This window comes from Pseudorca crassidens, chromosome 10, assembly GCF_039906515.1.
Source record: "Pseudorca crassidens isolate mPseCra1 chromosome 10, mPseCra1.hap1, whole genome shotgun sequence".
NCBI classification, from domain to species: Eukaryota; Metazoa; Chordata; class Mammalia; order Artiodactyla; family Delphinidae; genus Pseudorca; species Pseudorca crassidens.
This window is the reverse complement of record NC_090305.1, coordinates 102,795,606-102,821,747: the sequence shown is the minus strand read 5'-3', so window position 1 is coordinate 102,821,747 and position 26,142 is coordinate 102,795,606. Positions and strand designations below refer to the sequence as shown.

The 26,142-nt window shown below is 47.6% G+C and overlaps 2 protein-coding genes across 17 annotated transcripts in view; one reads left to right on the top strand and one right to left on the bottom strand.

The window, feature by feature from the left end:
* Positions 1-26,142, top strand: part of RPL32 (ribosomal protein L32) — a 122,531-nt gene that overhangs the window by 50,588 nt on the left and 45,801 nt on the right. The gene's annotated exons all lie outside the window — the stretch shown is intronic.
* Positions 1-26,142, bottom strand: part of IFT122 (intraflagellar transport 122) — a 78,045-nt gene that overhangs the window by 44,285 nt on the left and 7,618 nt on the right. For 13 of the 16 annotated variants that reach the window (XR_010947177.1, XM_067755543.1, XM_067755546.1 and 10 more), the window contains exons 3-13: positions 25,739-25,823; positions 21,705-21,783; positions 18,896-18,972; positions 16,687-16,753; positions 15,661-15,807; positions 11,971-12,046; positions 5,506-5,697; positions 5,209-5,347; positions 3,809-4,011; positions 2,738-2,875; positions 1,100-1,264 (exon numbers count right to left, since the gene is read on the bottom strand). Coding sequence is in view for 15 of the 16 variants with exons in the window: in XM_067755543.1 (XP_067611644.1) it covers positions 1,100-1,264; positions 2,738-2,875; positions 3,809-4,011; positions 5,209-5,347; positions 5,506-5,697; positions 11,971-12,046; positions 15,661-15,807; positions 16,687-16,753; positions 18,896-18,972; positions 21,705-21,783; positions 25,739-25,823 (1,368 nt within the window). In the remaining variant the exon portion in view is untranslated. Of the gene's footprint in view, positions 1-1,099; positions 1,265-2,737; positions 2,876-3,808; positions 4,012-5,208; positions 5,348-5,505; positions 5,698-11,970; positions 12,047-12,238; positions 12,464-14,452; positions 14,630-15,660; positions 15,808-16,686; positions 16,754-18,895; positions 18,973-21,704; positions 21,784-25,738; positions 25,824-26,142 lie in introns of those variants that run through there. The other 3 variants (XM_067755554.1, XM_067755540.1, XM_067755552.1) reach the window with 3 other exon arrangements.

Here is a 26,142-nt window from a genome sequence, read left to right as displayed (position 1 = left end):
CAATTCTGTGAGGGGGCAAGTACTAGTTGCATGTTAGACGTAAGGAGAAATTGAGGCTCAGAGAGGTTCACTAACTTGCTTGAGATCACACAGTAAGTGATGAAGGCGGGACTGGAGGCAGGTCTGTCTGAAGGCACAGCCTGTGCTCTTTTCTTTCCTCGAAACCACTCTGCCTCCCGGTGATGGGGGCGAGTTGCTATGGGGGAGTCGCCTTGGGCTAGTGGTAGCCAGGTGTCCCCTTCCAAATGACTGAGGCCGCCCCCCCTGCTGTGCTGATTCTGCTGCCGAGGACAAGGAGGAGCCCTGATAAAGGGTCCTCAATCTGCCATGACACAGGGACACCTGCAGTGGCTGAGGAAGCCAGTCAGGGGAGGCTTTAGCTCTGGGCGGACCCGCCTCAGGCAAATGGCCCTGACCGTTTACAAAGCCCTAAAGAGGCAAAGAGCAGCACCGAGTCCAGCAGAAAGCCAGCGGACGCTGGGCACGGAGCCTGTGGGCGGCTCTTCTCCAGGGACACCCCTCCTCCAGCCACAGGACCAAGCAGTGTGTAAGCAACTACTGTCCCCCGCACACTCCACCTCCTGTTGGCTCTTACAGTATCCTTGAGAAACAGCAGAGGAAGGGCTGCCCCCATCCCTTCCCTTCTTTCAGATGACAAAACCGGTCCTGTTTCCTGACCGTGTCTCAGGGCACCCGCAGACACAGGCAGGCCTCCAGCCGGTGAGCAGCAGACTTCTTCAAAAGAATCATCTTCACATTAACCCACCTACTGAGAGCCCACCTATGAGCCCCACTTAGACTGATTATTATTCATTTACTGCTCACAGTAACCTCATAAGAAAGGTGTAACTTGCCCACCTTACCTGTGAGGAAACCAAAGTCCACGAGGCTCGCCCAGCTCCCGCCGCTCGCGTGCGAGGTGCAGGCTGGGCCCGGCCTCTTGGACTCTGTGCTGCCGTGTGGTCCCCACACGCTACACCTCACTGCTCTCCCCGGAGGCCCGCCTGGGAGCCAGAGTGTGAGCCCTTCCTGCAGGGACTGGGAAGCCAGGGGAGGGTCTCTAGGCAAGGACCTCGTCCTGGGCACTCTTGGGGGTCACCTGAAATAGCAACTCCTTGGTGTGGATGTCATACACCAGGCACGTGTCGTTTTCATCCACCACGGCCAACTTGTTGCGGGAGGCGCTCATGTCCAGGCAGCGCACGGCTGTGGCCTGCTTTAGCAGGACGATGGCAAAGAGACTGTCCACAAAGATCTTCAGGATCTGGCAAAATTTCAGAGGAAAACTGTGAGTTCCCAAGGCAACAACACCCTGGAGCACCGCCAGGCCGTTGGAACCGTGTGCTGTACAAGAATAACTCCCACTAACTTCACCAGAGGCTCTGTGTGGAGAAAAGGACCCATCAAAAGAAAGAGAACGGGGCTTTCTCCATAGGAGACCGGGAGTGTGGTCCGTCAGAGGTCGCCAAGGTAATGACAGTCCCCAAGACACAACCAACTCACTTGAGTGTCTGCTTGACTGGGGACTATTAACAACATTACCCAAACTGCAGGTTAGGAGACAGCATCTAACGAGAGCTGAGTCACAAACTACCACGGGAAGAGGCGCCTGTAAACACTAACAAGACATCTGGTGTAGCCACAGCAAGATGACGATGATGATGCTGGTGGTGGGGATGATGAGAATTTTGATGATGGAGTTGATGATGTACATAGCTATCAGTTATTGACCATTTTTGACAGCCCTGTGAAACATGTGGTATTCTCTTCATTTGTAAAACCTGAGCCCCAGAGAGGTGAAGTGACTTGCCTAGGGTCACACAGCTAGTGAGTAGCTACAGACGAACATGACCCCAGGTCCACCTGCCCACAAAGCCCATGCTCTCCAGCCTCGCACTGGAAGTGACAGCTGACAGAGAGAAGGAAGCTGGCTTTCCTTCCCTGTGGTGTTGCTACACTGTGGCCCCTGCCAATCTCAACTTCCATGACTTCCGTCCCCAGGAAAGGCCTGACAAGGCTCAGCCACAAGCCATCTGCTAGACAGCTTGACTCTCAGGCTAAAGCAGTTATATTTTTCCTTTCAAATTTCCATGTAACCCACTTAGAACTTTCTTCTTCTGAGCAAAGAACACACACACACACACACACACACACACACACACCACACACACACACACACACACACACACACACACACACACACACACACACACACACACACACGTATCTGCTTAACATTTTGTAACCTAGATTTTCCACATCTATTTGAGCAAAGGGTCCATTTGTCTTAAACATCGAGTAACAGCGTGAGGACTAGTACCCTCTGGGATACAAGCTAGAACACATGCCTTGATCCATTCATTGCTCTAACCGGGACCTGACCTAAGGAACGAGCTCTGCCTTCCTCTCTAGCAAGGCACTGAAACTGAATCTCTAACAAGTCTCCCACTTTCTGGGTGACCTTAAATCCACTAACCCACTCTACAGCAGCCCAGAGGCTGCAGGGCCGACTCTGTCAGAACTCGGCAGGCTATGAGTCGGAGCATCTTTGGCCTGAAGCTGTCCTCATAAAATGGAACTCTGGGATGCCCTCCAATGTGCCTGGGGCGGGGGGTGGGGTGAGGCAGGGGAGCCCTGCTCCTGCCCCGGGGAACCCACCTCAGGGTCACAACCAGTTTGGTCGCCAGTGTCTGCCTGCAGATAAGCAGCCTGATGGGAGACGTGAGGGAGCACTCACCTGTCCGTTCTTCAGGCCGACTAACAGACCCTCCCTTCCTGGGGGGCCGCCGATCACCTTGATGTAGCGAATGAGAGACTCCATCTGCCACTCCCGCTCCTTCACTCCGCTGAAGGACAGGCACTGCAGCCGCTTCTCCTAGAAAGCAAGTGCAGCTCTGCGTGATATTCAACAGAATAAGCATGCCCAGCCCTCCCAAGGAGGTCTGCCTGCACCTAAGGGATGAAAAACACCTACACGCTCAGTACCTACTGAACCCCATCTAGACCCCCTGCCTGGCACCACTACCCCTGCACACAAGTTTTCCCCACGAAGCCCAGCTCAGCCTCAGTTCTTGAGCAGACCTCCAGGCGGCCACAGCCAGAGGCAGCAACCAAAAGCACAGCTTTTTGCCACATCTATCCTATAACCTGTGGTACCCCTAAACTGCCTGAAGTTCTAGATTTTTAGAGAGATTTTAATAGTATTTTACATCCAGTGATTCCTAAAGGATTTCTTCCACTTTATCACTTCCAACAGGCCTAGTTTCTTGAAACCAAATCCACCTCTACTTCCAAGAAAGATGCTGGGCTGGCCTTCTCTTAAAGTCTTTCCAAACCCGCCTGGCGTTGACCTAGACATTTCTAGGAAGCTCTAAGTTGAGAAATGTTTTTCTGTGAAAAAAGTTCTCAGAAGTAAAATTTCCTTTACAACTGTGAGTTGATATAATATTTTTTGTTGTTTAACTGAAAGTTATCACAAATTTTTAGGTGTATATGTTTACCAAAAAATATTGATCTTCCTTTTGTGGGATATCAGGGTATGCTTTAAGCCATTAAAATATATATACAACCGCAGTTTAACAAAGTGCTTTGCAATACAAAAAAGTATTTTCCAGTTTATGGCTCATGACTTTCTGGTAGAGTGTGACTCATCTAGATGCCAATAAAATGAAAGCAATGAATAGCCACTGAGCTTGATGGAAAGGGACTTGCTTCCTAGTGACCAATTTTAAAGCTGTGAGTTGGGTACCCCACTCTTGGAGGAAGCATGAAGTGGATGCGGCCCACCCTCCCAGCCACCGCTGCCCACCTGGCAGAGGATGATGTGGTCGGCACACACCACCAGGAGGTTACATTCGAACTTCCTAACAATCTTCTCCTTCATCCGGTACCGCATGTCCAACGAGTCATCTGAATACAGCTCGTGGATGAGGATTTTCTCGGGCAGCTGGACAGCTAATCGATTTTTGTAGATGGCAATTTTCTTGACAAGCTCTTTGCATTTAATCCGAACTGTCAAAGAGAAAAACAAACAAACAAAAACCCAGCTCTACCAAGAGGCTGTTAAGTAAGGTAGAAGGCAGAGAATTAAAAGCCACCATTTAGTTACTGCTATTGGCAATTAAAGGAGACACTCTCATCAAAATATCTTTACAGAGTGTCTAATATGCACAATCAGCTCTACTAAACTGAGATCCAAAATTGTATACAATGTTTGTGGTCCAAAGCTTACAACTGGCTACGGAAAGTACAATTCTTTGTGCTACCATCACTTGCTGAATATAAATCTAATTCCTCTGCATGGCACTAATGGCCCCTGATGATCGGGAGCCCGTCTGGGTAACGGCCTACACCTCTGGCCACTTCCCACCCCCGACCCTTGACAACAGGGAACCAAAGGTAGTTTCTGGTACACACTAGGGTCTCACACTCTTGCTACAGACCAGGTGGAGAAAATGTCCTCAGGAAGGAAACCGGGGAGCTACCCAAGTAGCTACACCCTCACCATCATAGCTGGAATCTTCAACCAGAGGTGCTGCTCCCAGATGAGGACCAGAGGATGCCACCTGAATCTGCAGGACAAGCCTTGACCTGGATCCCTACCCACAGGCCCCCAGCAGTGTGCTGTGGCCAGCACATCTGGATACGAATGCACTTGAAGTCAGTGCATTTAACCAGCATGGCCACTTGGGTGGACAGAGGAGGAGACTGACTACACTAGGCCTGGAACCCTGATCTTCTGACCAAGCCTGTGCAACCCACTGCGGGCTTATCTCTGGGAGAAGGACCCGCCAGGAGGCAAGTGGAGACGGAGCTGACAGAGCAGCACCCCCGAAGGGACTGTGACCAGAGAGGATACAGGTCCACAGAGACCCATGCAGGTCAGCCCCAACCCCCAGCTCTAACTTATGATATGTTACCCTCCTTAGCCAGGGAGCCCACGTTCCCTTCAGTATTACCTGCGAAATTTTCTGAGTCTGTGCTTTTTTCTTTTTTTTTTGTTTTGGAGAGAGGGTTTACTGCTTTCAAAGACATCTACATCCTCTCCACACCCCACCACAAAAAAAAAGCAAGAGCTGGTGGTCCAGTGTGTTTCCAAAAGACCAAGGAGAAACATTTCCTACCATTTCATTTGCCCTGTCAGGAGCCCTCTCAACCTGCCCCTCTTCCCAGTGCCTGGAGGCCAGAGGGGCCATACCTGCCTTTTACCTTTCTGCTCGGTGATCAGGTGCTGCACGATGACATCAGTCATGCTATCCCTGTAGGCATATCGGTCCTTGTAGAGTCCGTGGACTGTGCTGAAAATAAGCTGGTAGAAGGAAATGGTGCCATCCTGGCAGCCTACCACCTGCAGAGAAAGACAGTGTCAATTCCCAGCTCTCTGTGGAGAAAGCGTCGACCCTCCCGCTTGTCAGGAACGAGCGTCAATGATCTGACTGGCTAAACATGGCTGATGTTCAGTGACTACTCTGGCGATGGCCCATCAAATGAACTCCCCCTTCTTACCACATAGTTGGAATCGGGTTTCACTTTACACGTCCACACCCAGGAGTTCTGCTCCCCAACAGTCCCGAGGCGCACTCCATCCTTGGTGAAAAGGGATACTTGCTTGTCTGACCCCCCCAGCAAAATGTACTCCCCTTTAGTAAAGTAGCTGAGGCAGCAGGGATCAAAGTTCAGTGACCGATCCTTCCCAATCTGAGGAAAGAGAACACACCCAGGGAAAGCTACTTCTGAATTCATAATAATCACAACACAATCAAGGGCTTTTCCCTCCAACTTTTAGAGGGAGCTGGGAAGATTGGGGAGAGCTGGCCAGCATTCTCCCACGTGTGACTGATTCCATCATGAACGCAGGCCAGTCCTCTGGAGCACCCTACCTCTCCCCTCCTCACAGCCAAATCCTCCAGTGTCTTCCCCAGTCCCACCCAGCTGCTCCAGGGGTGTGTCTTAGCTCCTCAGCCAACCTGCACCCGAGATGGTCTTTCTCCCATAGGCCTTCCTCCGCACATAGCCTTTACTAGGGTTCAGGACTCCCCTCAGCTTCTTTTCTTCTTCCTTTTCTTTCCTCCCTCCCTCCCTTCTTTCCTTTCTTTTTTTGTATTTCACAAGACTAAGTCCATTCAATTTTCTAAAAACTAACTTCTCTTTATAACAACCTTATTGAGGAATTTCACATACCATACAATTCACCCACTTAAAGTGTACAATTCATCGGCTTTTAATATATTTGGAGTTGTGCAACCATCATCACTAATTTTGGAACATTTCCAACACCCCAGAAAGAAACCCTGTACCTGTTAGCAGTCAATCCTCATTCCCTCCTCTTTCCACGCCCAGGCAACCACTAATCTACTTCGTGTCTATAGATTTGCCTATTTTGGACATTTCATATAAATGGAATCATAAAATATGGGACCTTTCATGACTGGTTCACCCTTGCTGTAGAATGTATCAGTACTTCATCCCTTTCCATTGCTGGATAATATTCCATTGTATGGATATTCCCCATTTTATTTATCCATTCATCAGTTGATGGACATTTGGGTTCTCCCTATTTTTGGCTATTATGAATAATGCTGATACAAATATTTGTGTACAAATTTTTTGTGTAGACATATGTTTTCATCTTTCTTAGATACACATACCTAGGAGTAGAATTGCTGGGTCATACAGTAACTTCATGTTTAACATTTTAGGAACTACCAGACTTTTTAAAAGTGGCTGGCTGTACCATTTTACATTCATATCAGTAGTAAATAAGGGTTCCAATTTCTCCATCCTACTGGGTGTGAACTGGTGTCTCATTGTGAATTTGACTTGCATTTCCCTGGTACCTAATGATGTTGAACATCTTTTCATGTGCTTACTGGCCACAAGTATATCCTGCTTGAAGAAACGTCTATTCAGATCCCTTTCCCATTTTTTAATTAGGTTGTCTTATTATTGAGTTGTAGGAGTTTTTACATATTCTAGATGGAAGTCCCTTATCAGATAAGCAATTTGTAAAACTTCTCTCCCACTCTGTGCACTATTTTTTCACTTCTGATGGCGCCCCCTCTGCTTTCAGAATGAAGGTCAAGCTCCTGAGCTCTGTTCCCAAGATCCTTCTCTCAGCCAAAATGAATTTTTTCTAGTTTCCTGAGTGGCCCATGCTCTTTCAATCCTCCATGATGACATGACATACGTGCCATTCTCCACACCACCCCAGCCCTGGCCAAGAGTGCCCTTTCCCTCTTCTTCTCTGCCAGGTGTCATCTCCTCCAGGAAGCATCCCCCAGTCTCCCTGCCCATCCAAGGCCTAATTAAGACCCATCTCCCTGTGCTGGCCTCTCCCACAGCACTTCTCTCACTGCTCTGTAATTGCACATTTAACCTGATGTCTCCCCACTAAAGTCCACGCTCCTCACTGTCACCCGGGTTCTCTGCTGCCCCTGAGTGTGACTTCTGTGACAAAAGACTATTTTTTATTATCATTATTAAACTAATGATCACTTTACTATAGAAATAACTCTAAAATCCTTGTTTCTCCTTAAGTTTTGTTCAACTTACAAATATTTTCCTATTTATAAACCTAGTAAAAATAAGCAACCAGGGCTTCCCTGGTGGCGCAGTGGTTAGGAATCCGCCTGCCAATGCTGGGGACACGGATTCGAGCCCTGCTCCGGGAGGATCCCACATGCCGCGGAGCAGCTAAGCCCGTGTGCCACAACTGCTGAGCCTGCGCTCTGGAGCCTGCGAGCCACAACTGCTGTGCCCACGTGCCACAACTACTGAAGCCTGCATGCCTGGAGCCCGTGCTCTGCAACGGGGGAAGCCACCACAATGAGAAGCCCACGCACCACAACGAAGAATAGCCCCCGCTCGCCGCAACTAGAGAAAAGCCCGCGCCCAGCAACAAAGACCCAACGCAGCCAAAAATAAAAATAAATAAATTTAAAAAATAAGCAACCAACTGAAAAGGAGTCTTTCATTAAACTTTACGGAATTCAATTTTGAACAGACCATAAAATCCCTTAGTCTCATTTACAACTTAGTTAATTTCCTTAACCTAATTTAAACTGCGATTATTAACTTAATATATTCAATTTTCCTTTTTAAGAATTTCAAATGCCTAATAATCAAAAGTTCCCCTCGTACTTACATAATGATAGTAGCTCTAATGAGAAAACTAAAAAATCGCATGAGTCACGGCACGGAAGGCGTGCAGCTTCTGGTAATGCTCACTAGTTGCCACTGGACCAACTCTCCTACAGGTAACAACTGTAAACTCTGGACCAGCTACAAACTACAACCACCTGGAGGCAGTGGAGAGCAACCAGAAGCAGAAAGAGACGTAGGACACAAATGCATCTGGAAGAAGGGAATGGCATTAGGTGAGTTTCTCATTTTTTTAATGGCTTTTTGCCTGAGGGCAGGCACTGTCAGTGACCTGATGGATGAGCACAGAACTTGGAGCGACCACAGCAGCTTGCAATTGAGGCAGGAAATCCCAGAAAAGAGACAGATGCAGAGGGGGAGCCCCAATCCTGCACATACACTGCTGAATATCTGGAGCCCCTTGAACTACACACGCCACGTGTGGGGCAGATGCCAAGCAGCCTAGCAAAGGCTGAAGAGACACTCCAGCTGCTGCCCACACAGGAAAGGTACAATTTAAATGCTGAGTCCAGCAAAGTTAACTACCTGCTTAAGGAAAAGAAAAAAAACAAACTACACAATAATCTTAAGAGGAACATGACAGATGTTCCCTATGCTGTATCATTCACAATGTTCAGAATATAACCCAAAATTCCAAAAAGCAGAAAAGTGTGAACCATATTCAAGAGAAAAGACAACCAATAGAGACTGACCCCAAGATGATTCAGAATTTAGAATTAGCAGATGAGAATTTAAAAATAGCTATTTTAGGGCTTCCCTGGTGGCGCAGTGGTTGAGAGTCTGCCTGCCGATGCAGGGGACATGGGTTCGTGCCCCGGTCCAAGAAGATCCCACATGCCGCGGAGCGGCTGGGCCTGTGAGCCATGGCCACTGAGCCTGCGCATCCGGAGCCTGTGCTCCGCAACGGGAGAGGCCACAACAGTGAGAGGCCTGCGTACCGCAAAAAAATAAATAAATAAATAAATAAATAAAAATAAATAAAAATAGCTATTTTAGGGAATTCCCTGGCGGTCCAGTGGTTAGGGCTCCGAGCTTCCACTGCAGTTGGAGGCACGGGTTCGATCCCTGGTAAGGGAACAAATATCCCGCATATCATGTGGCACAGCCAAAAAAAAGAAAAAAAAAGCCATTATAACTATGGTCAAGAATATAAAGGAAAATATACTTGTAATGAATGAACAAATATGAAAGAAGAGCTAAATAGAAATTCTAGAGCTGAAAAATACAATAACTGAAACAAAAATTCACTGGATGGGCTTAAGAGAAATATTACAGATGACAGAAGAGTCAGTGAAGTTGAAGACTGAGAAACAGAAATCCTCCAATCTCAAGATCAGAGGGGAAAAAAAAGATTTAAAAAATGAACAGGGCCTCCATGACCTGGAGAACAATATCAAAAGGTCTAACATGTATAACTGGAGTCCCAGAAGGACAGGAGAGAATGGGGAAGAAAAGTTATTTGAAGAAATAATAACCAAAAAATTTTCTATATTTGGTGAAATAATAAAGACATAGATGTACAGAATCAAGAAGCTCAGTGACCTCCCCCACAACCCCAAGCCAGAAAATATAATAAATCTCTTTAACATTCCAATATTGCTTAGGTACTTAATAAAAATTTCTTTTATCTTTCAATTTAAAATTGGAAGAATAAGGGAGTTCGCTTCCACTGCCATGGGCCTGAGTTCAATCCCTGCTTGGGGAACTAAGATCCTGCAAGCTGTGCTGCATGGTCAAAAAAAACCTGGAAGAATAAAATTGATTACTAGATTATGTCTTTTAAATGGTCATCATAAGACAAATCTGATAGAGATTCTAATAGGGATTCTAGTACCAGTCTGCCTGGGTTCCAATCCAGGCTTGACCATTAACTAAACTGTGTGTCTTTGGGTAATTACTGAACCTCTCTGTGCCTCAATTTTCTTAGATGTAAAGCGGTGATAATAGTATCTACCTCATAGAGTTGTTATAAAGATTAAAAGAATTAACGTTATAAAGAGTGTATACAATGCCTGAAACTCAATAAATGTTAGCTATTGTCATTATTAAGCCAGATCCCCTTAAACATTACAAACACTTAAAATGCCAAAAGTACACATTATACCTAAGCCTAACACAAAAGTATAGATTTGATCTACTTCATCACTGTATATTTAATTCTAAATCTTCCCAGATTTAGAAGACATTTAGCCACTGAGGAAACAATTTTACTGTCCCAAACAAGTTATCTCAGCAGAATGAGGTTGCTTATCATTCAAAAACTCAGGGCCACAACATGAGCTCTGGAGCTGCATACATGCAAGATATCTCCCATGGCCTGGCCCCCACGTTGAGCTCTTCTTTGTGGTCACTATAGCAACGAGACCCCATTCCTTCCCTGTGTAGTGTGGATTTTTGTTCCCATGAACTTCCAATACCCACACCCGATGTCCACTACACAGTAGATACGCAATAAATATTTGTTGAATGATGATGTACACACATTAAGTGGAAGAATAGATAGGGCCAGGGCTAGATGCAAGATGATAAAAATGAGGGTTTGGGGAAATCAGCCATGGGAAACTGAGAAAACACTCCTTATTTTTTCTTTACTTAATTATAAAAGAAATGACCAACAGTAAGATGAGGTAGAAGAAACGGCCCCAAAGGTAGGCTACACATAGCTGATACCCTTCCCTTCTAGCACGACATTTTTTGAGGAGTAAGGATGTTGTTAAACAAAGGCTCCATTGAACAGGCTGTAATTCTCACCTGCTTGTATGCGGTTCAAGCCACCCCCACTACCTTCGCTCTAATCCTCAGTGTCTTCTGCCTACTAACAGATTTTCCTACTACCAGGCTCTGTCTACCTTAATCCAACCTCCACAGAAACAAGGAAATCTTCCGAAATGGGAATCTGACCACGTCACTCCCTCCCTGGATCTATGGCTCCTGAATACTTACAGTAGATGATGTTCAAACTCCTTATTCTCACTAGTCAGGTCCTTTACAGTCATGTCCCCATCTTCCTTTCTAGCTCCATCTTTGTCCACAAGTCTGGGGATCCAGTCACCCTAAACAAATCACTGTCGCCTGAACTGTCACATATTTTCATTCTTCCCTGCCTTTGCAGATGCTATTTCCTCTGCCTGAAACGCCATTCCCATTGTCCTCTGCCTAGCGAGCTCCTGCTTGTCCTGCTCAAAGCTCACCTCTACAAAATCTCCGGTCTCCACCAAGCAGTGCTGCCATCTTTTTTTGTGTCCCTATAGCTATCTATCTGTACAATTCTCTCTCATGCCATGGATCACACTGCACGGGGACTGCTGGCTATCCCCACCAGCCTGTGAGCTCTCGCAGAGCAGAGGCAATGACTTACACAGCGCTATGTCAGCAGCTCCTAATAGGTGAAGGGCTGGCCTAGTGGCTGCTCATAACTGTTCACAAGGTGAGTAAGTCAAATACAGGAAGGTAGGGTCATGACTAGAACCAAGACCTTACAGACCAAGCTGCGTTTCAATCCCAGGTGCCATCATTTACTAGCACTGCGAGACCTTGGACGTGATATTTATTTCACTGCTCTAAGTATTATCTACTCATTTCTGAAAAGTTGATCAAAGTACCTACTTCAAAAGGTTTTGTAAGAATTAAATGAGATAAAGTATGCATAGCACTGAGCACCGAAGCTGGTATCACAGTAAATGCTCAATAAACAGGAGCTAACAAAAATAATGTACAATTATTATTAATACAATCTCCAAACATGAAAATACACTAAAACAGGCATGACCGAAACTGTTTCTCCCATCGGGCTTGTATAGAGCTACATACCTGTTTTCCACTCAGCTGGTAGAAGGAAAGTTTCTGTCCCCAATCAGCTACAGCCAGGATGTCATTATGTTCCTCTCTAATCAACAGAAGACAAAAAAGGTTACGTGGGGCCATGGCCTGCTCAGGAGTGTAGCCCTCATCAGCATCTACATCTCAGTGTAGCCTGAGAGTTTAACAAACAACAGGAAAAAGAAAGCCCTGGCCAGGCTGTCAGATTGCCAAATGTTGGACAAGAGTACAGAGGCCAAAAGTTGTAATGTGGGCCTACCCATCAATCAGTCCAATGGGAAGGGACCAGGTGAGATTCAGCCCTCCCGGTATCTGTTATTTCACTGAATGCCCCACCACTCAGGTGCTCGTGGTGCCAAGACACTGCCACAATGAAGAGGTGAAACCTCTCATTTCAGTTTCCTAGGAGCAAAGCTAAGAAACAGCAAGGTTGCAGATCCAAGAGTGCTTCTCTCTTACACACTATAAAACATGGGGAGGACATCCCTGGTGGCGCAGTGGTTGAGAGTCCGCCTGCCGATGCAGGGGACATGGGTTCATGCCCCGGTCTAGGAAGATCCCACATGCCGCGGAGCGGCTGGGCCTGTGAGCCATGGCCGCTGAGCCTGCGCATCCGGAGCCTGTGCTCTGCAACGGGAGAGGCCACAACAGTGAGAGGCCCGTGTACCGCAAAAAAAAAAACATGGGGAGATGGTGGAGAGATATGTCTTCTGCACTGGGAAGGCATGGATCGTCTGATTTTTTTAATGGCCAGAGGGGAACTTGGCTTGCCTCTCCTCAAGCGGGAAATTAACACCTAAAACTAGGTTCTCTCACAGTTGGGGTTTTTGCACAGGTGAAAAGGTTGACTGGATCGAATTTAAAAAAAAAAAAAGACCAACAACTGTCTTTGAAACTGAGTGCCTATCAGGATCAGTGTCTAGGAACTGGGGCTGTAGGACCAGCACAGGAGAAACCTCCTCAGCTAAGGCTGGGGATCAGGCTACTCAGGAATCTGATTCAAGAGAGAGACATTCCCAGCCCTTGAGTCCTGGACTTAATCCACCTAATGTTGCCTCCTCTTTCTTTACTAATTCCAGCTTTTTGAGCCCAGGGCCTTGCGGTCATCTGGCAGCACCATGAGATATGCAGGCAAAGCATGGTGCAGCCCTATCTGCAAAACCCAGCCAAGAGTGGCAAAATAGCACTAATTTGTAACTAAGGGAAAAAAGACAAAGATGGAGAGGGATGGAGCGGACCCACAGGTGAACTCTGTGTGAATGGCACTGAAATCCAAACACATCCAGAGGCCCAGGCTACAGTGAGCCCTCTTGGGGAGACCACATACAGCTCTGGGCCGGGTTCAGCCCCACAAGCTGGGTGGGTGGTTTTCAACCTTCTTTTCCCCTTTTCTCCCCCTGGCAGTGGGACTCCTTAGCAAAACAAACACTTGTGCTAACAATTAAAGGGTCTGCTCTGGCTGAAGCACAGATAGGGACCTGAAACCCACCCTTTCCTCCCTTCCTTGTCCCCCACCTCCCACCTTCTTTTTTTTTTTTTTTGCAGTACGCGGGCCTCTCACTGTCGTGGCCTCTCCCGTTGCGGACGCGCAGGCTCAGCGGCCATGGCTCACGGGCCCAGCCGCTTCGCGGCATGTGGGATCTTCCCGGACCGGGGCACAAACCCGTGTCCCCTGTGTCAGCAGGCGGACTCTCAACCACTGCGCCACCAGGGAAGCCCCTCCCACCTTCTTTTTCCAAGGAACCCCAGGCACCACAGAACACAGTTTGAAAAGTCCTAAGTTCGATCACTTTTGCCCAATCAGAATATCCTGGCTCCCGCACTCCAGCCTGCAGTGTTTTCCCTACAGGTAACCTCGACTGAAGAGAAGGAAGGACAGCTGGACAGCGAGGATTTGGTGTGAGGACTGCGGGTAAGATGGGGGCCTCCTCTCTGATACGTGTCCTAGCAAATACAAGGTGAGGTGCGGCGTGGAAACAGGCTAAGAAAGTGCACGGTAAGAGAAGAAGCGTTCACTGAACTCCTGGGCGGCCATGCCAAGGGCACACGAGGCAGGCACTAAAAATCATGTTTCTCAAAGGACCGCTAATGTTACCGGAAAAAGTGCACTCTATGATGTTAAGTGGAAAAAAAGGAAGTACGATATGATTTGGTTCATTATATGAATACACTAAAAGCCTGAGAGGAAATACACTAAAATGCTAACAGTGGTTTCCTCAGGGGATGGGGTTTTATAGAAAAGTCAAACTTTCTCCCTTAGACTTTTCAGTATTTCCTCAAGTCTCTCAAAGAAGAATTTTATAACTCACAAGTTTTGAGGGAGTGTCCCCCTTGCTGGAGGAGCTTTAACCAGCAACACCCCCGCCCCCGGTCCCTTTTAGAAAGGAGCTTCGGAGCAGCACCTGCCCCAGCAGGTCTACGCTGGGGGCTGGACCCTTCCAAGGAGGGTTCTCGCTCCTCGGGACACACTCACAAGTTGTCGTCCCTGGGACTGTCGTCCTCTTCCTCTGGCTCTTCCTCCTCTGCCTCACTACCCTGACTACTGTACACTGCTGACTTCAGAGTGGAAGGGATTTCCTGAAAATATCTGTTGACAATGACTTCCTCGGCATCCTCGTTCTCTCTGTTCATCCAGAAACTCTCCCATCGGCTGCAGACAGTAAGTGGTTGTTCACAATCACGTTGCCTAGAACTACACTAAAGCTTAATTTCAAAACCTGTCAAGGAGCCCCTGAACCCCGCCCGGAAGAGGACAGCAACCAGGTACACTGGGTGTGCTGCTTCTCATGAATTAAAAATGGTACCCTGAAGCCACAAAGTCATCTGTGGCCACAAAAATCAAACAGCAGGAACTCTGGGGTAGGCTAATGGCCTCTGAAGGCATTAGACATACATGGTACAGCCCTGGGCTGGACAAAATGATTCAGGAAGAAGCATAATAATCTGATGTAAGAAAAGCAATGAAATTAAACTACCTTCTAAATCAAGTAGGCACCACCTGTAAAATGACATTGGGCTGGTAAACATTAAGTTCTTTACCTTCAGAGGACTCTGTGGGGGATATTGGTGGTTTAATAATATCACAGAATTATACAAAGAGGATGTAAAGCTATTAGTCCACCATCAAAGTCACATGAGCACAGTAAGGAAAACGTGTGTAAGGTTAGAGACGGTAGATGCCAACTGTTTGTGCAATTATAGGCTTTGGGGACATTTATACTTAATTTTGATGTTTTTTTGACAAGGGCAGCAAAATAGGCTCATGAAAAAGTAAAAAAGGCTCATGAAAAAGCACATCTTCTGCTCAGACTTGGAGGGAAGAACTGAAAGGTGGAAAAGACCAAAATAAAGCCACAGCAGAGAGGTGAGCTCTCGATTCCTAAGGAAATGGCTCTCCTGTGTCACATGCGTACATACTCTCTCTCCCTCTCTCTCTCACGCACACACACACTGAGCTGGTCTAGATAGCTCATCTGCTCAGCTAAATTTCTGGGATTCATTCCAAAACTCAAGATGGGCTCTTTAAAAATTCCATTCACATGGAATAGGTTCCAAAACAGATCAGTCAAATGGGGTGAGAAGCCTCTGAATCATGGAGCCCTCGGGGGAAAGAACTCAGCCCGCTGAGAAGGCCTTCTCCACAGAGTTTCCGTCCTAGGAGGAGCACAGCTGTGCGGTCACCTTGAAGGGCTCCAGCAGATGGACCACAGCGGGGAGAGGGAGCCCCCTGGCCGATCAATCTTCACCTTCTCCTCCCCGTTTCTGTTCCGTATGCTGATGACCCCGCTGAACATCCCCAGAGCCAGGTACTGACCGTCATTTGTCCAGCTGTTCAAACAACCAACAATGGGCATGGGGAGGGGAAAGGAACACAGAGAAAGTCAAAGTTGCAAGGATGATACCTTGGTTGAAACAATCTGATGAGGCAGCAATGGCTGGGCTCATCCTGACCCTGATGTAAAAATCAGAGGGCCAAACTGAGAGTCCCATTTCTTCCTGGAGTGGAGGGTGAGATGTGAAGGCGGGAGCACCTTCTTGGTGCCCATAGTCTCTGTCTGCACTGCCACGACGGCCCTCAGCTTTGCCTGCATTGCGGGGTCAGCCTCCATTCCCCGCTCGCCATTTCAACCTCCTCCCACTTCCAGTGCACCTGAAGAACAGAATCTGCGTCTTGGTTGTTGCTAGCCTCTAGAACAGGTGCCTAACAAATGCTGAATGGAAAGAAAGGCTACACTCAGAAGCTGCGCAGCAAGACCAGCCACCATTTGAGAGCGTCTACCACGTGCAGGCACCGCGCTGCTTGCTTTAAACTCATTAGCTCGTGTACATTTCACAACAGCCCCATCAAGTCAGCATCTTAATCCCCATTTGTCAAATAAGGAACCTCCTGAGGTCACAGAGCCTGTCAGCCACTGAATGTGGATTCGAATCCAGATCTAACATCAAAGCCCGAGCTTTCTCCAGCGCATGTGCCGCCTGCACCAGGACAGCCTCAGGTCCCCAGAGCCTCCCCTGAGCACAGCTTGAGGCTGGGGAGGCCTGCTGCTGGACAACTGCACAAAAGCAACCTGAGGAAAAGAGGAAACATGGGGCCCAAACCAACTAGGTAGCACAAGACCTTCTCTACTGTGTGAACTAACCAGACTTTGAGAGTCTGTTTGAAGAGCGGGGAACAAAAAACTACCTTCAGAGCTGCCCTTAACTTACCTGCAGCAGGTGATCTTGCTGCTAGATTTGTGCTTAGAGACAGACTTCTGTTCAGGAGACCATAAGCCTTCAACACAAAATAATATAAAAGAAGAGAGGTTCGTTGGAACATTACTCAGCAACAAAAAGGAACAAACTATTGATACACACTACAATTTAGATGGATCTCCAGGGTTTTATGCCGAGTTTAAAAAGCCAGTCTCAAAAGGTCATATGCTATATGATTCCATCTTATATAAAGATAGGGAACAGATGAATGGTTACCAGGTACAAGGGGTTAGTGCTAACAGGAGATGGGGGAGATGAGGGTAAAGGAGTATCTTTGTGGTGATGGTAATCTACACAGGGGATGAAATGACAGAACTATGTACACACATTGTGCCAGGCCCCACCTCCTGATTTTGATACCGTACAACAGTTACATAAGATGTATCCATTGGGGAAACAGGAAGAAGGGTACATAAGACCTCTCAACTATCTTTGCAACTTACTGTGAATCTATAATTATTTCAAAAGAAAAAAGAGAGGAAGATACATTGGTGAATTGATAGCCAACTTTTCAGGAGTTTAAGTCAAAGAAATGGCAACTTCACTGTTCGTAATTATTACACTGCAACCAGAGTACAACTTAGCATTCAAAGTAATGAATGACGCTTTCTGAAAATCCAGTCTCTCCTGACCCTATCTGGGCTGTGCCATGTCCCTGGCACACTGGTCACCTTCGGCTTGCTCCCTCCTGCCAGTGACTCAGTGGCCCACAACAGGTGTAGGTCTGGGCAACAAAAGCAAATTCTACTCTTTGCCTGAGCCATGAAGCACGGCCAAGGAAGTAACCCTAGGGCAGAAACGCATTTACACAGCAAGGTGCAACATCAAACAATGTGCTCCCCCTCTCCCCTGCCCAGAATGCCTCCCCCGGCATTTCAGCCTATGCACACCTTACCTGTGGTCCACCGAGGCCCGCTCAGAGCCTGCTGCTGGAGGAAACCACACCCTCCAGGCCCCTGAGGCAGCACTGACCAGAGCAGACTCTAGATGCAATCACATGGCCTAGGTCCAAGGCCTGGGTCCATCCCTTACCCGCTGGGTGACCTCAAGTGAGTCACTGGACCACTCTAAGCTCAAGTTCTGTTCCTCAGTGGAGTGGGGATGAGAATAATACCTGACCTCAGGGGTCGTCACAGAGCTCACACAGGAATTTGTTTCAACTCTCAGGACAGTGCCTAGCATATCACAAACATTCAACAAATATTATTCCTTAATAATATATTTTTACAAATTCTTCCTCCCTACCTGCCCCCAACCACAAGCTCTTTGAGGGCAGGAATTCTATTTTGTCTTTTTCACCCCAAAAGTAAGCACCCAGACCAATGCCTCACATGGAGAAAATGCTAAATTTTTAATGAATGACAGTCCCTTCCCCTTTTATTTATACAACATGCTTTCAATTACATTCTCTCTTTGGAACCTCAGAATTGTATCAGTGGATGGACTGGGGGATGCATTCATCTTAGATCAGGAGGAAACTGAAAGGGATTAGATCTCTCGCTCCTTGACTTCAACAATGGCTGTTCTGTTGTAACCACTATCTCTTAGCAAGGAAGACGGAACTTATGAGCTGTAAGCCAGAATCGACCTTGAAAAGAGAACATGCAAGCCTCTGCTCGCGTTCCTGCCTCTTCGCTGACGTCTCACTGCTTCTCCTCTGCGCCAGGACTACACCAGTGCCGTTTGTGGGGTGGGTGAACTCCTCGGGGCATTCAGCCCCTCAGGAAGGACAGCCACAGCCACTGAACAACTAATGGGGACACGCCGCACAAGAAGCACAGTGAAGCTTTCCACACATACACGGACGCTGGGGGACCCGGAAGTGGGGACAACTGAACTGTCCCTGCCAGGGTGGGGCGGGGAAGGCTTCCCAGAGGTGGCAACACCAACTTAACGCCTGTGCTCTCCCATCTCTCTCACCATCTCCCTCCCAGGGCCCTTCCCACTATCTCCCAGACTTCTTACCAGACTCAGTGCCATCACTCACTCTCTTGGTTTCTACACAATTTAAAGAACAAGTGCCAGCCTCCCTTCAGCCATTGACGGCGGGTAGAAAGGCATTAACTCTCTCAGGACAAAACCACCACATTCTGGATAGATTTCAGCACTTTCTGCCAATTTTCAGTTATTCCCAGACAAGACACTGGGAATCAGAACCTACCAAAGTCACTGGAGGAACAGGACGCCAGCTGGTGGGTAACAGGGTTGTAGGAGACACACTGGATAGAATCATTGTGCCTAGGAAGTAAACAAATGTAGATGATTATGCAGCAAACCACAAATGCTTCAGTGGCTACAGCTCAAGATTTTAATGATGGGTCCACAGCCTCTCTGACTCCACACCGTGAACTCTGATGCAAGTGACCAATTAAAAGCACAGGGATGAGTTCTCCCCTCCTGAGCTACCCCCCACCCACTATTTTCCTCTCTCAAACATTACCCACGCATCAGACTGGCCTAGCTTAAATGCCACCTCCTCCAAGACTAGTGTGCTGCACACCTCTGGTGTGCCAGCTAGTAAGAGCATGATGTAAACCACCTCACCTAGCGCCAGGTGCATAAGAAGTGCCATATTAACAGCCCTAACACTTATTGCTTTGTGGAGGCCTGGAAATACATTCATTAATACAGGATGGAGGTACAATGAAAATACTAGACCAATATCTGGAAACATCTGAGATAACAATGAAAGCTGAGTGAGTCATGTACCACACGGGGCATCTCAGCCTGAGTTGTTTTTTTTTGTTTGTTTTTTTTTTTGCGGTACGCGGGCCTCTCACTGTTGTGGCCTCTCCTGTTGCGGAGCACAGGCTCCAGACGCGCAGGCTCAGCGGCCATGGCTCACGGGCCCAGCCGCTCCGCGGCATGTGGGATCTTCCCGGACCGGGGCACGAACTCGTGTCCCCTGCATTGGCAGGCGGACTCTCAACCACTGCGCCACCAGGGAAGCCCTGTTTTTTGTTTTTAATTAATTAATTAATTAATTTTTATTTTTGGCTGTACTGGGTCTTCGTTGCTGCACACAGGCTTTCTCTAGTTGCAGTGAATGGGGGCTACTCTTTGTTGCGGTGCGCGGGCTTCTCATCACAGTGGCTTCTCTTGTTGTGGAGCACGGGCTCTAGGCACACAGGCTTCACTAGTTGTGGCACACGGGCTCAGCAGTTGTGGCTCATGGGCTCTGGAGTGCAGGCTCAGTAGTTGTGGCACACGGGCTTAGTTGCTCTGCGGCATGTGGGATCTTCCCGGACCAGGGCTCAAACCCATGTCCCCTGCATTGGCAGGTGGATTCTTAACCACTGTGCCACCAGGGAAGTCCCTCAACCTGAGTTTTATTCCTCCACTTCTGGGTAATACTTTACTTACAACCTCATTCATTCATTCATTTATTCATTCATTCAAATATTGATTTGTTGATTTGCACATCGGTGTTCACAGCAGCATTATTCTGAATAGCCAAGAGGTGGAAGTAACCCAAATGTCCGTCAACAACAGATGAATGGATAAACAAAATATGCTCTGTACATACACCAGAATATTATTCAGCATTAAAATGTAAGGGAGTTCTGACACAGGAACCTTGAGGACATTATGCTCAGTGAAATAAACCAGTTACAAAAGGACAAACACCATAGGATTCCACTTATATACGGTACCCAGAGTAGTCAAATTCATAGAGACAGAAAGTAGAATGGTGGTGCCTAGGGCTGGGGAAGGGGAATGGAAGTGGCTGCTTAATGGGTGTGGAGCTTCAGTTTTGCAAGATGAAAAATAGTCCTGGAGACTGGCTGCACGACAACATGGATGTACTTAGCACTACCGAACTGTACACTTAAAAATGCTTAGGATGATGTTATGTGTATTTTACCACAATTAAAAAGAAAAACGGGCTTCCCTGGTGGTGCAGTGGTTGAGAATCTGCCTGCCAATGCAGGGGACAAGGGTTCGAGCCCTGGTCTGGGAAGATCCCACATGCCGCGGAGCAACTAGGCCTGTGAACCACAATTACTGAGCCTGCGTGTCTGGAGCCTGTACTCCGCAACAAGAGAGGCTGCGATAGTGAGAGGCCCACGCACCGCGATGAAGGGTGGCCCCCACTTGCCGCAACTAGAGAAAGCCCTCGCACAGAAACGAAGACGCAACACAGCCATAAATAAATAAATAAATAATTTAAAAAGAAAAAGAAAGAAAAACGATCATTTGTTGAGTACCTACTACAGGCCAGGCATTGCACTAGGCACCAGTGACACAGCATGAGCAAAACAGACGCAGTGTCTGCCCTCATGGAGCTTACAGGCTGATGGGAGATATCAATCAGCCACCAGAATAAGTGTAAAACTACAGCCGTTAGGGACTTCCCTGGCTGTCCAGTGGTTAAGACTCCATGCTCCCACTGCTCGGGGCACAGGTTCAGTCCCTGGTCGGGGAACTAAGATCCCACATGCCACACGTTACGGCCAAAAGAAAAAAAAAAAACTACAGCTGTGAGAAGCACCATGAAGGAGACCCAATCAAGGCTCCAGGGGCAGGAAAGGCTTCACAGAAGCAACATCTGAGATGTGCAGAGTGAGTAGGGGTTAACCAGGCGGAGGGATGGGGAAGAAGAGGAGGAGAGCCTCTGCACTGAGAGGGGCCTGGAGCACACTGACCCCAAGTCTCAGGGTGTCAACGGTGGCTGGATGTGAGGCTCTTGAAAAAGGACAGGTCAGGGTGGGGTGGAATGTGCGATATCAGATTAACTAAACTGAGCTACACGAAAACACCTAGCCCAGTGCTGGCCAAGCCAGCAGTGCTCAAGAACTGTTCCCTCACTTACTCATTCCCCAACCCTCCCAGCGCACAACCCCACAACTTCACTTGAAGTTCAACTGCAGAGAAAAAAGTCCTTCCTGATAGCTTTGCTAAGGGCCTTTTGCTACAGTAGCTCAGTAAGAGGCAAACTAATAATACCGTAAACCTAAACAGTTACTTACGTGTACTTCAGAATGCCTTCCAATTTTGACGTCCAGATAATAACACTTTTGTCAGCTGATCCAGAAGCAAAGCGCTTGCCTAAAAGTGTTTTTAAAAAGAATAAATTTTCACATTCATTTAGGCCAGCATTTTGCAGAGTATTTCTTAGAAAACGACTTCTTTAAGGTCCCTAGTATGTGTCAGTTGCTTCTCTACCCCTTCTTCTTATCTGTACTGAGTGGCAGTACTTTGGAGTCAGGAAGTTTGAGCTCATATCCTGCTCTGCCTGGCACTAACAAAGATATACTGAGGGCCTATCACATGCCAGCATCATTTTCTGTGCTCAGAATCAAGTAGTGATTAAAACATACATGCTGTCTACCTTCATAGAGTTTGTCTGGTGGGAAAAGTAGGCATTAAATTAAATTAATCCAATTCAAATACGACGTAGTGAGAAAAAAAAGCAGGCCCTATAAAAGAGAATACCTGAGGACCCAATTTTGGTGAGGGAGGTTTCTGTGAGAATGGTATCTTTCATTGAGACCTAAAGGTTGAGCAAAGCTTAGCCAGGTGCAACGAGAGGAGAGAGACCTATCCATATGGGTCAAACAGATGTGCAAAGGCCCTGAGGCAGGAAAAACCTGCATGTGTGAGGAGCTGAGAGGCAGCCAGCATAGAACATCAAGGGCAAAGGGTGAGGTGGGTGGGGGAGGGATCTCTAGGGGCTTCGGGGCCACAGTAAGATCCTGCTCTCTATCCCAAAGAAAGGCTTTAAGCAAAAGAGTGACAGATGAGATTTTCATTTTCACACTGCTTGGGCCATGTGACACTGCTGCAAATACTAAATAATAGAAGCTGCTCTTATTTATTATTTCTGTCACTGCTCCCTTACACTGGCAGGCAGCAGGTGAGGAAGAGTGTGGACTAAGGGCTCAGAGTCAGAGCTGGAATCCCCAGCAACGTCACCCACCAGCTGCAGGACCAGGAACAAGCTACTGAACATCTCTAGGCCTTCATTTCCTCATGTGAAAAGTGGACGCAACAACAGTATTTACCTCATAGTTGTTGTGAAGATTAAATGAGATTAAAGTGCTTAGGTCTGTGCCTGGCCTAGAATGAATGCTAAACAAAAGTAGCTATTATTATTATTTCCTTACATTGCCTTGTATGGCTTTCCTTGAAGAAAAACTAGCTCTTAATACACCTTTGTATCATAGTTGCTCATTAAATACTTATTCAATTTAAGGGGGAAATCGGAAACAAGCAAAATCATCATTTTTTAAAGAGCAAAACCAAATTCAGTGTATCCTCACTTCTAAATCCAAGGGGAAAAGACTTCCTTATCATTACATGAGTGTCATGAGGGGCAGCATGATACACCAGAAAGAACAAGGGCTCTGCAGTCAGAGGATCCAGGTCAGGCCCAGCTCTGCCACCGTCACCCGTAATCGCTCCAAGCCTGTTTTCTGATCCGTGAGAGGAGCTGCGATCCCTTCCCTGCCTCCTTCAGAGGGCTGCTGGGAGATCAAACGTGAAGATGTGTGTGGCAGGACTATGCAAAACGCGGACAAATGCCCCTGATGGCAGGTCTCACTCTAAGATCCTCAAGGGCCTTGATGGTGCTGCAGGCCAAAGACGCCCTAGGCTTATAAACTCTGAGGCCTCACAGGTCTCCCCACAGTACTACTCTGAACTTAAACTCAAACACGCACATAATACCGTGGCACAGGGCTGCTGACTACCAGGCAAGAACTAGCGTTGTCTTTGCCACTACCTCGCTGTATGACCTCCGCCAGTCGTGTGACTTCTCTAAATCTTTATGTAGGTGTAACATGAAGAGACTGGGCTAGATCAGACTAACACTGTGTGCCCCAAATTGTGTGTATACATGAAGTAGGTGCATTTTTCTAGAGAGGGGTCTATAGCTTTCATCAGATTCTCAAAGAGGTCTGTCATCTAAAAGAAATTAAAAACCTGGAGCCTGAATGATCTCCATGGTTCATTTAAGCACTGTACCATCGATTCTGCGACTTCTCGGCAGTGGTCACAGAGGGCCACCTCTAATCCTATATCCACTTGACACATGAGGAAATCGAGACTCAGACAGGGTCAATAACCACCTCAGACTCACAGAGCTTTTCGGGTTGGAGCTGTCTCATCCCAAAGTCCATGCTCTTCCCATTGATGCTATGCTGTGCGTAGCACGGATTTACTTTTAACTCTCAACGTCAGTTTCACGCAGCCGATGTGACCACCACCTCTCCTCTTTCTCACCCCACCTGGTGCCCTAACGCCAATGACTCTTCAACCCCACTAGAACCTCCCTCACCCCTTGTGGTCCTCTCACCCCTCATTACTCAGCAACAAGGGTGCTCACCCCTCATTACTCAAGGTCAATGTATATAATCATTCCTTTGCATACATCCTCTGCCCTTGCCCTCTCACTGCATCTTCAGAGGTGCTTGTAAACCTACCACTCTGGTTAAATCCAACTCTCCACCTCCTCTGTCCCTGTATCTGTACAGCTTAAAGTGATGGAGAAAAAGACACAATCGCACCACTGATCTCACTTTCAATTCATGACCACCAGCTTTGGGTGGGCCCTTCGTGTAGCTAGGGTCTCACTATACCTCCCGGGGCCATTCACTCAGCCCCTCAACTAGGTGGTGTTGTACTCTTTTTTCTTTTGCCTCAACTCTCGGACACCTCCTTCCCCATCCTCACTCTCAGATGTTGCTGCTTCCTATTTCACTGAAAAAACGGAAGAGAATTCTGTTAGACTCCTACTACGACATGCCCCCGCTGCCAGCACTTGCAGTGACATCCTCCACTTCCCACCATGCTCACCTCTGCCCTGGATCCCCTCTCCTCTTCCCACTCAGCAACTCTGCTCCAGCAATTCCGCCCCCACCTCTACAGCGTCAACTTTCCTCAAACTCAACACGTCTGAAACTGAACTCCGGATCTCCTGCTGTAAGTTTCTCGGCCTGCAGCCTTCCCTATCTCAGTGGAGGGCAACTCCATCCTTTCAGTCATTCAGGTCAAAAACCATGGAGTCACCCCCGACTCCTTTCTTCACGCCCCACATTCTGTCAGGCAATCCTACTGGCTCCACCTTCCAACTGTATCCAGACTCTGACCACTGCTCCCCACTTTCTCTGCTCCTACAGGGGTCTGAGCTGCCATCACCAGTGGCTGACGCTTCTTCACTCGTCTTTCTGCCCAACCCTCAGCCCTTGCAGGCTGTTTGGGGTACAGCATCTGGAGGGATCCTTTTAAAATATAAATCCAATCAGATTTCTCCTCTGCTCAGAACTCTTTAGTGGTTCCCCGTTTTCAGTGAGAATCAAAGCCAAAGTTCTACGACAGCCAACAGAATCCAGCCAGCCCACACCTGCTACCTCTCTACCCTCTTCCCCTATTGCTCCCCACCGATTCTCTCTGCCCCAGCCCCAGAAAGGCACACCCCACCTGAGGGCCTCTGCAATGGCTCTTCCCTCTGTGAGGAGCTCTCTTTTCCCAGATGCTCAGTCATTATTTCCCTGCCTCCCCACCTTCAAGTCTTTGCTTGCCTGTCCCCATCTCAATGAGCCACCATGACTACCCTGTTCAACACTGTACCCAATGCCCTGCCCACTCAGCACTCTCAATCCCCCTTATTCTGTCCTACTTTTTCTTCTTCCTAACACCACCTTCCGCCGTACTGTTCAATTTACTTATTTACCACGTTTATTGTATGCCTTCCCTCATACTCTCTCTCCTTCCCCCACACCCCCCCCCCACATAGATAAAAGCCCCATAAGGGCAGGGATCTTTGTTTTGCTCTCTGAAGTATCTCAAGCAGCTAGAACAACGCCTGACACACAGATGGGCCTCAATAAATACTTGAATGACTGAATTGAATCGAATGACTGAACTGAAGTCTAAGAGACTAACTATCTTCCGAAACTGCAAGCTGTACTTGAGCTCACTCAACACGACGAAGGCGCAGCCAAGGAGAGAAATGAGTGGCTGTGAGGCCATTAGAGACGCTAAATCCAGAGCAGCCTCTTACCATCCTTCGCATATGCCACACAGTACACAGTATCTTTGTGTCCCTTTAGGGGCTGAAGTAAGGTGCCATCAGACGTGTCGTAAACCTGGCAAAAAAGAGACAAAAGTACAGATTACCCGCGTGGCGTCCAGTAGTCAGAACCCCTGCAAGTTGCTGCTGCTATTTTTGTTGTCAAAACAACACATTTGTCAATATTCTAAATTTGCACCAAGTAAAAACTGAACCAAGAAACCAGAAAGAATGTGACTTAAAGTTGGGAAACCCAAGGAGAGGCTCTGATTCTGCCCATTACACGGCCGGAAATGTGCCATTAATGCTCGAGAAACAAAACTTCACTCCGTGAAACTTCTCTACACAGTTCACTCCCCTTGCATGTATTTGGATATATGACCAAACAAGCTAGG